The sequence below is a fragment of the Gallus gallus genome, chromosome 3 (genome assembly GCF_016699485.2).
Source record: "Gallus gallus isolate bGalGal1 chromosome 3, bGalGal1.mat.broiler.GRCg7b, whole genome shotgun sequence".
Taxonomy (NCBI): domain Eukaryota; kingdom Metazoa; phylum Chordata; class Aves; order Galliformes; family Phasianidae; genus Gallus; species Gallus gallus.
The window spans coordinates 12,501,258-12,514,249 of NC_052534.1; the positions used below are offsets into that span (position 1 = coordinate 12,501,258).

Sequence of the window (12,992 nt, forward strand, 5' to 3'; positions counted from 1 at the left end):
GGGGTGGGGACAGGAGAGAGGCATGGAGTAGAGGTGGACAAAACATTTCAAAACTAGTTTGAGGACACCATATCCAATTCTGTTGTAAGGTGGGAGCTACTATAATCATCATCTCATCCACAATTTAACATCCAACACACTCATGTGGAACTTTTGTGCCATACTCGAGATGCTTGCCATTTTGAAACTTCATACTGATATAGAAGCTGAAGTGGCAGCACTGATGGAGGCAAGCTCTTCCAAACACCTACTGCAAAGTCAAACAACCTACTCAAAGGGCAATTTATGTACTTCTTCTATTTGTCACTGCAAAGCTGGTGCCTATAGGTGGTAGACTGGAGTCAGAATTCAGGAATATTTCCATCTCTGCTGCATGTAAATGAGCGTGGAGAAAGTAGTATAGCTGATTGTGCCTAGAAAGATGATAATCTAGATATTAATTGTACAGTAAAAATGATGCCCTTTGTATTGCATGACCTTCTCAGTTTCCCTCTGGGTGACATTCTGTGTGCACCCGTACACAGTAGATGTAACTGAAATAACGGACAGGCTAAAGAGGGTGGCTTACCTTGCGTTGTTCCATCTAACCCCATGAGACACTTCATCGCTCTTATGATTTGCTCTGCCACAGGTGGGCACATGGATGTGGCGTACACAGCACTGTGAGAGTGAGTTCGTAAAAAGTCCACGAGGCCCTTAGACAAGGGAAACAAAGCATGAATGAACTTGGAAGTGCCTGAACATCAGATCTCCCTCTTAACTAACACAGAGTGAGAACAAGCAAAAAAAGAGGTGGTTTCGCCAGCTGTTTACTTTCTTGGCTGCTCTCATTTAATACACAGCCCGAAGAAACATTAGGCAAGTGCAAGCACTTTGCAATTTAAGTGAGGCAATTACAGCTGAAATAAAACAATGTGTATGCACTAAGACTTATTATAAAGAAGCCAAAATCATTTAAAGGCCAATGAAGAGCTGCTTTTAAAATACTGTTCAGTCCATCGGTGAATGGGAATGAAATAAGACCTACATGACCAACAGCACAGTTTCCCAGGTACACGACCTAACACAGGAAAAGTAGCCCTACTGGAATCTGTCTTTGGCTATTAGCATACACATTTCTTACAACATAAACTTCCTATTAGTGTGACAGGTCCGGTCATGTTACAGTCTGTAGAGCTGCTTTAACATTTCCCTGCATAACTAGGAGCACAAACCATGATCCTAGCAAAAGCACTGCTGTGCTGTAGGCATGTTTAAAGCATCAGTAACTCCTGAATGCAGGGATAAAGTAGGAATTCAGAACTTGATTAAGACTATCACTGCTACAACAGTGCACGTTTCATAGCGTACATTGCTGAGTAACTGTTATTGCTCTAAAAGCTAAATGCATGGTAGTGAGAAAGGGATGGTGCCTGCTTGAAACCATGCTTTGATTAAAAAAAATGCCTCCAGAAAATAAAGATACTGATGCAAATTATTGCCATAAAAGTTGCAAAAGTCTATGCTGAAACTCCAATGCTAAGAAAAAAGATTTACTTAACTTTATATATGATTGTACATTGCTGCATTGCTACACTGCAAATGTAATCCTATGGGTTTAACCAAGTAACTGAGAAAGCTTCTGTGCTCTTACTGACCCAGCAAAAAGAACCTCTGTAAGTTTATGGTTGCAGAAATGAAGGCAGATGAACAGCTGCTGCCAAGGCCCAGAAGCCTGAGGCAAAGCTTAGTGATACATCAGGTGTGAAAAGAGTGACCACTTTCCTTTAAGAAAACTTCCAAGGATTAGATGATGAATTGCTATAGACATTTTTTCACAGGTTCAGGCATCCTGTCATTTCTAGCTATATTAGCCAATTTTCCTTCGTAAATGTCAAATCTTCAGACATAAATTCAGGAAGCAAACAAAAGAAGGCTGATTCTTTATGCATTACGATAGTCTGTTTCAAGATCTCCAGGTGCAAAATCCCCCAAAGATGGTGAGAAATAGATGCTTTATACTTTCTTACATCCCTTTTGTTCTATTCAAGTGCTTCCTTATTAACGCTTTCCTGACAATATCCATATGAGCCATCTAAATAGGCCATCTCCTCATTCAGTAAACTACTTAAGAAATACATTCATGTATTTTTGAGGGTATGAGGAGGGTAAACAACCAGCAACCACTTGACGTCTCTGCTAAGCAATAAAAATGATGATGTTTCACAATGGCATTGATTACACTTTCTCTTCTACACTCTCTGTTAAAACAAGTTCAGCTCTACTTTCTGTTGACATCTGCTGTTGACAAGAGGTTGTTTTGTCAACGCATGTGGAGGAATTGAGGTCAAAGACGTTGCTGTTGCGAGAGATCCTCAAGTAAATCCTCTTTCTCCATCCTAAAAATGCAGCTATGACAATCCACAACTGTTCAGGAATTTTGTATCAGTGGATGAAACTGTGGGTTTAATTTTTCAGTCTTGCTCCACACACTGTTTACAAATGTGAAATACAGTAGCAAGTAGGCTGCATGCAAATTCATGTAGTGAGGTATATTTAGACAACCACAAAGTTTCTAAACTTTCCCAAGACAAACAAAAATCATCAGGGTAGCATGAAAATACCCAACCTAAGCAAATTACATAACATGAACATGAGACAAAAATAGGAAATTCTGACAGTTTAATGTTCATTTGGGATTCAGGCACAAGTGCCACTATCTTTAGAATTGTGCTCGTGTAAAGCAGTGTATATGAAAAGATAAAAACATTTATGTTAACGTGTTTGTGTTTTCCTTTTACCTTTTTGCCAGCTATGTATCCTCCAGCTGCACCAAAGCTCTTTGTGAATGTTCCCATTAATACGTCAACGTCATTGGGATTCATACCAAAGTACTCCACAACTCCTCGTCCTGTTGCTCCCACTGCACCAATGCTGTGAGCTTCGTCCAAATAGAGGTAGGCTTTGTATTTATTCTTTAAGGAGACTATCTCTGGCAGCCGTACAATGGACCCTTCCATGCTGTGGAGAGAATCACAAATGAACAAGAAATCCTATATCTTCTTTTCTCATTAAAATACTGCCGAAGAAGGATAGGCATTAAGTGCAGAGTGCAATTAACCCATGGAAGATCTTCTGCAAACTCCATTTGTATTTCCAGTTCAAAGAAACACTGCAAACATCTTCCAACAACAAGTATAAAAATAAAATAATTTTAGAATTCAAGCAAATAAAAATAGCCAAAAAGTCCTTGAACACTTGCAAATTGCCAACATGCCATAAAAGAGAAGGAAAAGTATAAAGTGCAGGGGAGATATTCACCCAAGTAGCATATTACATTTGACTGCAACATATATATATATATATATATATATATGTTGCAGTCAAATGTAATATATATATATAATGAATTACATTATATATATATATAATGAATTACAAGGAATTGCTATAATTCACAGTCTGATCCTTTCTTCATCCATCTACTGATACTGTGTTAACATTTCTGGATAATAAATCTAGAGAAAAATCACCCTGGTGCAGAGGAATTGGCTCTAACACAGCCCACATGAAATGCATGGACAGTGCCGTGGCTCAGAGCAGCCTCAGTCTTCAGAATGAAGAAAATCAGGGATTAGAAAAAGATAATTCAGACCCAATCTTGTTGCTCCTACCAGATGAATGGAAAAATGTTTCCATTCTTTTTTTGTTTATCTTCTTAAGGCCACGTAGGAAACGGAAATATTCTAAACTTCTAGTAATGGTGTATAGAAAGCTCTAGACAAGAAAAGGTGATACATCTTCTGTACTGTTGGTAATTATATCAGTAACTTAGAAGGCACAGGAGAGTTCTACAGCAGAATGAAAGCTCTGGGAAATGATGGAAATGCCCTCAAATTCTATAAAGGCAAAGTATCAACAGTATTGCTGTGAAGACCATTATGTCTTGAAAACCTTTGTGGGACAACTAAAGTTGTGCTTGGATGTGCTTTGATGCACTCAGCATTCACTTCGCAGCGAGTTACACACGTTCTCTTCACCAGGCCTAGTGAGCAGGCCTTCAAATGCTCAATACTTCCTACCAAACCCAGAGTGAGTGCGCTGCACACCTCGAAAAGCAGTGCTCCGTGGCTGCCACCTGCGGCTAAGGCGTATCTAGTTGCGTGGGCTACAGCAGGTGCAGGTGAGCAGAACTGTCAAGTTTGCTCCCAGATGGCATGTTAAAATGAGCAGTGTGTTCAATACGACCTCTTGGCAGTTTTGTGATCTTGGGCCAGTGGCTTTCACAGACTCTTTTGACTGTCACTCAAGCTGATCTAAGCAGCTGGAAGGTCCGCACCACAAAAGGGAAATGATGTGTTGGCAATATTTTACAAGTTTTATCCTTCTTTTTCTTTGTTATCCTGAGTAAGCTTGGAAACAGCTTGAAGTTGAGGAGATATTTGTTCCCTGCCATCAGCAGATGTCCACTAGTTTAAATGAACGGTACTGGGGAACAGCCATGGACAAGGATTGCCTGTGCTGTTCAGAGAGCCTGGCTGTGTCCACCTGTAGGCATATTTTTGGGTGTCAGGTGACTGCTGGCAGATCCTGCCTTTCTGCCTTACCCAGCCATAGAAGAAGCAGCCATGGGGACGTGTATGGCATCACGGTTTCTTGCAGCAAAGGGCAGACAGGCTTGCACTGCAAGCTCTTAAGGGCTGAGCTTTCCTTCCTGTCACCCCATGCTGGGGACAGAGCCCTCCAGCAGTCAAGCAGCTCTTTGCAGCTCTGGGAGAAGCAACTTGAACCACCACAGCTATTTTCTTAATGAGTACAAGAGCAGAACCCACAGTCCTCACATGACTCAGAGTCAAACCATTAGTCAGCTAAAAATTAGAACAAGCCTCTGGGCGTGTGTGGATATGCAGCATCCCACGTGCTAGGGAGGGCAGTTTTGGCCATCTGGTCAGCTTGCAGGATGGCTAAGTGGTCAGAGAGAAAGTGCAGGGCCAAGGAGCACCTCTGCAGGAAACAAAGAAGCATCCCCCACTGCGTCTTCCAGAAATAGCTGGGGAGGAAAAGAAGAACAATACTTTTTCCACATTCACACGGGCATCACATCACAGTGGCTCATGGAGATTCAGGTGAGAAAAACAGCTTTTCTCTTCAAAAAGATGAGAACAAAAATGGTAAATTAAAAAACACAAAGCTTGATTTACTGTGTATTTGCCATTTTCAGTGTTGAGTTAGTGCTCTTGAAAGACACTGGGTGACATAAACATTACAACAGTTGACAGAGATCCTAACAAGGGCCTGAAGCATCCTTGGGGCAGGCAGAGCACTGCTGGTTTTGTGTATATTTCTTGGGCTGCTATTCAAACAGGCCTCAGCCCTCCTGATGGCAGATATGAGAGCTGTTTCTGTGCTACTCTATTCCTGCTTTTGCTTTTGACTCTGGGAGATGGTCTGTGATACAAACATCATTCTGTTTAGAATTGCTCAGAGATAAAACTCACTTCATGTGTCCCCTTGGGTAGTCCAAATGGAAAGTTTACTGAATCCTTCAGTAAATATTGATATCAACTGAGTTTAAACCAGAGAGCTGGAAGTGAATGAACTGCAGTGCCTCTGTCTCAGTCTGGCTGTGTCACTTGCACAAAACTACTAATCTGTTTCCAGATCTACTCAGGCACATCTAAAGAGTTGTGTGCAGATGAACATAAGCTGGATCTGCCTGTGCCAGACATTAGCATTATGTGGTATTACATCCTGTCTCACAGCAAAAATTATTAGCTTGGCTGCAGGGACGTACAGCTTCTAGACTGTAGCTTACCCTCATCTTCCTTGCTCAGAGGGTGGGCAGAAGAGCTTGCTTCAGTATGCACTCAGTTTAAATCTCCTTTCAGGAATGAGGAGGTAACTCAGAATTTTGGGATCACTGAATTTTGAGGCTTGGTTCAATCCCAACAAGCCAATGAGAGTCTTTCTGAAGCAGCTGATGAATTCTACAGTCAGGTGTGGTGAGAGACAGTATTTGTGCTGACCATCTCTCTTGGAATACCGGCTTGCCCTTGGCAGGATATTCTGACAAGTGTTAGCCAGTTTATTTTGAAACTTATCAGTAAACACAGCTTACTACAGTCTACCATGGTAACATAGTTTCAATCTTTTTTTTTTCTGTCAGAAAAAGTAATTTACTAACACTCAACCTATTATCTTCTTCATAATTCCATCACTGAACTTCTCTATATAAGCACCAGCATTACAGTGCTTTCAATGTTTGAAAAATTATCTGTTCCCCTTTCAGGTTGATTTGTAATTGGGAAATCCCTCCTTTCCTGACCTATTACTCCCAAAATATATGCACTGCATTTTAAAATTTATTTTAATATTATTTTCTTACATAAACCTTGGGCCTTCATATAAGAATCTTTGTTTTGTAGTTTAGAGCAATAGTTGAAGGAAACTCCAACACAGCCCTCAAATACAGTGCCATACACTGAAATGATAGAAACGTTAACCTTTTAATGCTGGTCCCTGGCCAAGGACATTAAATGTTACCCCACTCTTTTCTAAAGTCCTAACATTTAATCCCAGGAAATAAAAAAATAACCCTAATAAATTTCCTATGGTATTGTCATTGAAACTCAAGGAACTTCTACTGCATGTGAAAAAGAATTGGATAATATCCAATTAACCAGAGAGCTGTTTTCTGAGCTGGAAGGAAATATACTCAAATTAAATCAAAAGTGGGGAAAAATAAATCATTTGTTTTGATGAGTTTCTGGTGCCTTATAAATCCCTCCCTCATCCTCAGCCTATCTGACTCCTAGGTAAATATGTGTGCAAGAGAGCAGAAGTCTACCAGAAACCATGTAAGAACATAATAACTGATTAATCCTGAACTGGAAATAGTAGAAGCCAAGAAAAACATTAGCTAGATATTTAAATAATAGAAATATGATTTAGAAAGTCTCTTTAATTTGTGCTTTGGACACAGCCAAAACTTGTTCATGCATTTTGAGCTGAAGATTGATGGCTGGATGGTCTCCCCGTTTGGAACAAAAATGAAATATATTTGCTCCTAGGCTAGTCTAAGTCAAGAACCAGCTCTCACTAGCAGCTTCATTTACTTCTGATGATTTTTTTTTTTAAGATGCTAGATACATTAAAAGCAAATAATCGTACACTCATTGCTATTTGTTTGACATGTAGCTTGGGTGCTTCCCAAGCCAGGAGGCCAATTCTGCCTTCAGTTGTAACCAAAGAAAATCTGCGGCTTATGGTTTCAAACACAAGTTTGATTTCCAGAAATGTTCATGTTGGCTAACAATGGCCCTTTTCAAATTTTGCCAGCTGGTAAATCCAGGATTACGAGCAGTGCAAATGCTTTAACATACCCCTAATGCAAACAGAAGGCAATTTTTTTTTTCCATAACATCAACTTTACCTTACTAAGACTATGGTGTCCCATACAGCAGTATTTATTTTAAATAGGAAAGCTTAGCATTTCTTTTGCATCTCTGGAAAATGCATTTCTGTATAAATTTGCCAAGTCAAACTTGCAAGTCAGGATATTTTAACTTGGAGAAAGGCTCTGACCAAGTCATTTAAATTCGGTATTGGTTGTCCCCAAAGCAAAACTTATTTAACTCCTCAAAAAAAAAAAAAAAAAAAAAAAAAAAAAAGAAAGCAATATTAACTGTCTTAAGAATGCATTAACAACAGTCTGCCTCCTCTTAAATCCTCTAGATGAATGTTCATTTGGCATCTGGCAAATCTTCAAGAGAACTAACGTTAGCCTACATAGGAGCTGGAAAATTTTAGTCTATTTCAAAATCATGGGCCAAGAAAGGAAAGAACATGCACACAAAAGAAGTAAGTGTATTTCTAATGTGTCTTTCCCCAGCTTTTTCTTTTGCATAGGAAGTGTTACTAGCTACATAGACTACACGGCTGGTGAGTTTTTTCCCAGCAGTGCAGTAAGAACAGATCAGCTACGTGAATCTCGGGTTGGCATCGATGGCAGGGACACAGCACAGGGGTGTGGTGGCATCCTCCCTCAAGCCAGAGCAGACATGCTTTGCAACCAAACCACAATCTTTAATTTCTGATCAGCTCAGACTATCAAAACAACTAACCAACCAACCTGACTACTGCTGGGGCCTGTTTCCAGTGACAGAATATTAGAGAGCTGAACTTTGTTTTTGCTTCTGTTTTTTGATTGTTTGTTTGTTCATTTACTTTATTTTTGCACTTTATGCCTTTCACAAGCATTGCCACTCAGGATGAGTGGTCTTAAAACAGTTATGCTCCTATTCCCTGTCTGCCTGGTATTTCTCTGGCAATCAATAGAAAGTAATGAACTATTAGGGAAATATAATTAATTTGACTGTGAAATCTCACTAAAAAGCAGTGATTTATGAACCACTGTAGGTAACACCACCAACTCCTATGTAAAATAAAAGTTCCCTTTTGGTGCTGTTCTCTGAAGCCTAACACGTTTTCATTTAGCATCTTAACAGGTAGATGTGGAGACTTCTGAAAAGGAAATCTTTCTGAAGTCCAACTACAAAAACTAAAGGAAAACAAGGCTTTATGTTAAATATACATCTGGAAATGCAGCTGCAAGTATTGCAACTATCAGCCAGTGGGTGATAAGTGGGTGATACTGGGAACAAAGCTCAGCAGCTGGAGCATTTTCTTGGGCCATGTAACCAAAAGGAGTATTTGTCAGTAAAATGTTGGTGGTCCACTTAATTTCTGCGTGATCAAAGTCCTTAAATTGAGGCTTTCTTTTAGTAGTACCAAGTTATGTTTATTTGCAGTTTTGCTTTGTTTACTCTGGTTCAAAGGGGACGTTCAGCCTGTTTTGGATCAGCTGATCCGCTGCTGACCTGTTTCAGCTCTGAGTGACAGGTGTTTAGATAAGGACTGATTTGTTCTCTTTGCAGATGGAGGACGTTAGGTAAAAAGAAAGTGCTGATGACTGAGAAGTTGTAATGATATGCGATTGTAAAGGATTTCTTACGAAAAATCTAATCAACTAAACTGTACTCACACTCCTCATTAAAATGGCGTAACCATCTGCCCATGTGTACAGACTACAGTTCAGCCCACGTGAAATAATCCCTGCATGTAAACTTTAAAGTTTTTTCCATAAGCGATGTCACGTCCTGTGTATGAACAGTTCTGGCTCCCCTCCCTCTGGTGCAAGAGTCACTACTCCTAACACTATCCTTGCTCTCACAGTGTATCTCCTGCTCACACTATATGCTGCTCACTGTGACTCGCTAAATCAACATTCAGCACAACAGAGGATCTCACTGCTGCAAGTTATGCCAGGGCTCACACTGTGTTAATGGATATTAATGCTTTAACGGGATCACTGAAGATGCTACTTAACCTCCATTCACTTCAGATTTCTTTCAGATACCAATGTTAGCTTCACTCAACATATCACAGCGCTCACGAGTCTAAAATGCACATACCTGTAAATGCCTTCCACAAGAATGATAATTTTCCTCCATGCTCTGCGGCTTCGAGGCTGGCCATATACTATTGCGTCTCTCAATAACTTCTCAAGACTCTGCATATCTTCATTTAAAAACAAGCAAAACGAGAAAGGAAAGTATTAGCACAGATTTTTTTGAAGAAATTTTTGATTTTCTATTTCTTCTTCCTGTAGACAGCATTAAAAAACGTATCCTGAAGATGAAATTCCTTTATTAGTGGGCAAGATTATTAGTTTGAATGCAATCTTGTGAAAAGTAGTTTCAAAATAAGTGCCAGTTATGTACTCTACCTGTGAAATTCGTACAGATTTTAACATGTTTTTATTTAAAGGGAAAACATAACCATTTTGCTTTAGTACTGAGACTAATTGCCACCAGTTCTATACGGGTTGCTGATACTCATAACATCTCAAGTCTTTCTAATGAAGAGCCTTCATTTGCTTTCCAGCACCATCAAGGGCTTGTGAATCACAGGCACTGCTTCAGCAAAGGCTTGGATCGCGCTGCATGAAGCACATCAGGATGACAGCAAGAGAAATCCTCTCCTTCTCAGGAAGGAATGCAAGTGAAAGACTGCTGGTGAGGGAGGGAGAGACAAATGGATATAAGCACATAACGTGGATACTCTCATTTGTTGCCAAAAATGCTTAGAAATGGCAGAACTTTGATATAAGGAGGCTCGGAGCAATGTTAGAAACTTACAAGTTCTGAGCATGGATCATCTAATAAAATGCTGAAAGGAAGGCACTGATGTTTTGGAAAACATGGAAGAGGCTAAAAAATAATAATTAAAACAAATCAAAGGAAAAAGAGTCAGATCAAAATATGACTCTCAGTGCAGAGCTGAAATCAGGGTTCTGAATGAAGTCTCTCCAGAATAAATTACTCTGGTACTTTTTGGAAATCCAAACTGACACTTCAAAATGTTTCCAAATGACATCTTCCAGAGACTCATCATACCCCAAGGAATGATACAGATGAGGACAAATTGTGAGGGCTGGGAAAACCAGTTTTTTTTTTTTTTTTTTTTCCACAATATAACACCACTTTTTCAGTAATAGATCTTAATGCAATTTTTGGAGGGCTAAAATGTTACAAAACTAATCTTTAATTATCCCAGCTGAGGCAAATACGCCTTACCTGTACTGATGTTGGCCTATAGCTTTGTTTCTGCCTGACTGTAAGCAAGCTGTTTGCACAGCACTTGTCCATCATGAATAACCAGTGACCCGAGATCTCCAGGATATGATCTAGATCGATATACCCTAGTACCCTGCCCTTTGCTGAGGTGCTGATTTCAGTGAGAGATTTCTCAGGAACACCTGTGCCACTTTGCACCTTATAGTCTAATCTCTTGACCTAACAAGACCTTGCTATATCTTACAAAGCACACTTGCATGATGAGTGGCCTCTTATTTCAACCGTGCAATCAACTGCACAGCTGGATGAGCTCCCAGATGGAAATGCTTTTATGAGTAATGCAATGCAGATAGCACAGTTTCCACTAGATGGCAATAGAGGGAATAAAAGTTCCATGCTGCTTTACAAAGTGAATGTATGACCCAGCTAAGCATGTTTTGTAAAAGACAGCAGCTCACCTTCTATTCTGCACAGATAATATCTGGAAATCCTTTCTGGTTCTGAGAATTAAAGGGCTCCAGAGGATTACAGAAAGCTCACGAGTTACAGAAATGAGGTAAGATTTTCAGTCACTCAAAGTGAAATTTTCTCCACTGAATTCGTCTTTTTTATCAAAATGCCTGTAGGACCTTTGAAACTCCTCTCTGAATCACACAGAGTGAGACTCATTTTGGTGTCCTGTCTACTTCTCAGTCCACACTGGTGCTAGACTTTGGGAAAGTTAGTTTGCCAAACTTCTGAACGGAAATTGTGGCTAGAAAATTCAGTTGTTTTAGTCCACAGGGACTAAAATTCAGTTCACAGGGAAAGAAAGAGGAGAGGACAGAGAGGTAAGAAATGTATATAGCTTTTTTAAGAGCTTGTTTTATAAAGACATGGATGTGAATAGATCCCATCTGATCTAGTGTGGAAGATGGGACTGCAAAGGAAGGAACATCTCCAACTCAGGAGATGCCTGACTTCCCACGTGACAGTCCTGCTTGAGTTCAGGCTGAAGACATGCCTGCTCAATGGAACAGGGCCATCTCATTTTGCTTTTGATGTCTCATTCTGAAAAACATGTAGGGATGACTCTCAAGCCTGCCAACATATAATTTGCTTAGATGCAAATGGATTTTACTGAACATTTTACTCGTTTGCAGAAAGGAAATTGGAAGGTGGAGAAAATCTATTACCTTTAATCTCTCCCCCTAGAAAACTGCTTCTCTTAATCAAAGTAAACATGCAGTGCTTTTTGTGCTGAGACTTTCCAGACAGTGGGATATATCAAGTGTCAGGAAATAAACCAGTGCAACCCCAGCTGACTTTCTTCTATCAGATTATTTGGCCATTAAATATAGTTAGACTGTGAAACACTGGGGCAGGGAGATGAGTTGTACAAGTCCATCCTGAATAACCAGTTATGGGGAAAATAACTGTCCTTCCTTGTTTGGCCATCACTGGCCCTGGCTTTTCAGTGGTAGAGGCAAACGACTGTTTACCAGGCCCAGGAGGTGGGTGGCTGTAGGAACTTCGCTTGGTTAATTACTCAAAGCATAATCAAATTTGTCCTTGCCTCAGTTCCCAACTTACCCCTGAAATATTGTTTGAATTTAGAGGCTAAGATTTCCTAAGCAGGGACAGTGGATCACTTGGGCTTTTAGAAGTTAATACCAAGTTGCGTAATCCTTGTTTGGGATCCTTCAGAGTTGCTCCAATGGAAATAACACCACAAATTGCTGCTGGGTGAAAACGAGCCTGGACCTGGGCAGGCAGCGGTGTGTCATGCTGCCTTGCAGTGTAGGTGGGACTTGGGCTACCGCCGGGCCCTGCCTTCTCACAGACATGCTGTGCCTCCCTGCAGGGAGACACGGAGTCTCCACCCCCATCCCCACACACATTGCAGCGCTGAGGACATCATCATCATTCTTCTGCGTGGGCTGAAATCCTCCCGCATGATGTCAACTGAATACATTTAATTAAAATGAAAAGGCTACTGCTACCCTTATCACAGTCCTTTCCTTCATTTTATGTTTGTCATTCTCGTTTTCAGTTTCTCAGTTTGCCTTCTTGTGCAAGTTCACACAGACACTAGCTGCCTGCCCCTTCTCACTCTGTCTTGCATGCAACGAACACTCTCCCCTTGTGGGTTCCTTTCTTGGTTGCTGTCCTGTCACAGGTGACCAAGTGCCTAGCTCTGACCCTATCCCTCCTTGCAAATCCCTAGAGCAAAGGGAAACCACTGCAAGGGTTTCACTCATCCAAACATTACTTGTAGGACTGTAAAAGACATTTTCATTCTAGTGAAAACTAGACTTGGAGAAGTCTCTCCCTGCTGGCAGAGCTCTCAATAGCAACAGTGTCCTTGGAGAACTTTCCCTAAAATCACAGCTTTGC

General features: G+C 40.5%; 1 protein-coding gene and 1 long non-coding RNA gene across 7 annotated transcripts in view; one reads left to right on the plus strand and one right to left on the minus strand.

Annotated features, from left to right (window-relative positions):
- SPTLC3 (serine palmitoyltransferase long chain base subunit 3) overlaps positions 1-12,992 on the minus strand; it is a 273,302-nt gene that overhangs the window by 16,666 nt on the left and 243,644 nt on the right. For all 6 annotated transcript variants that reach the window (XM_046939520.1, XM_046939517.1, XM_040698202.2 and 3 more), the window contains 3 exons: positions 9,453-9,558; positions 2,781-3,000; positions 569-695 (listed from right to left, as the gene is read on the minus strand). In XM_046939520.1, coding sequence (XP_046795476.1) covers positions 569-695; positions 2,781-3,000; positions 9,453-9,558 — 453 coding nt within the window. The remainder of the gene's footprint in view (positions 1-568; positions 696-2,780; positions 3,001-9,452; positions 9,559-12,992) is intronic.
- Positions 4,950-12,700, plus strand: LOC121110385. The gene is made up of 3 exons (XR_005858752.2): positions 4,950-5,105; positions 7,714-7,839; positions 9,925-12,700. It is a non-coding gene; the product is annotated as an uncharacterized LOC121110385 (long non-coding RNA).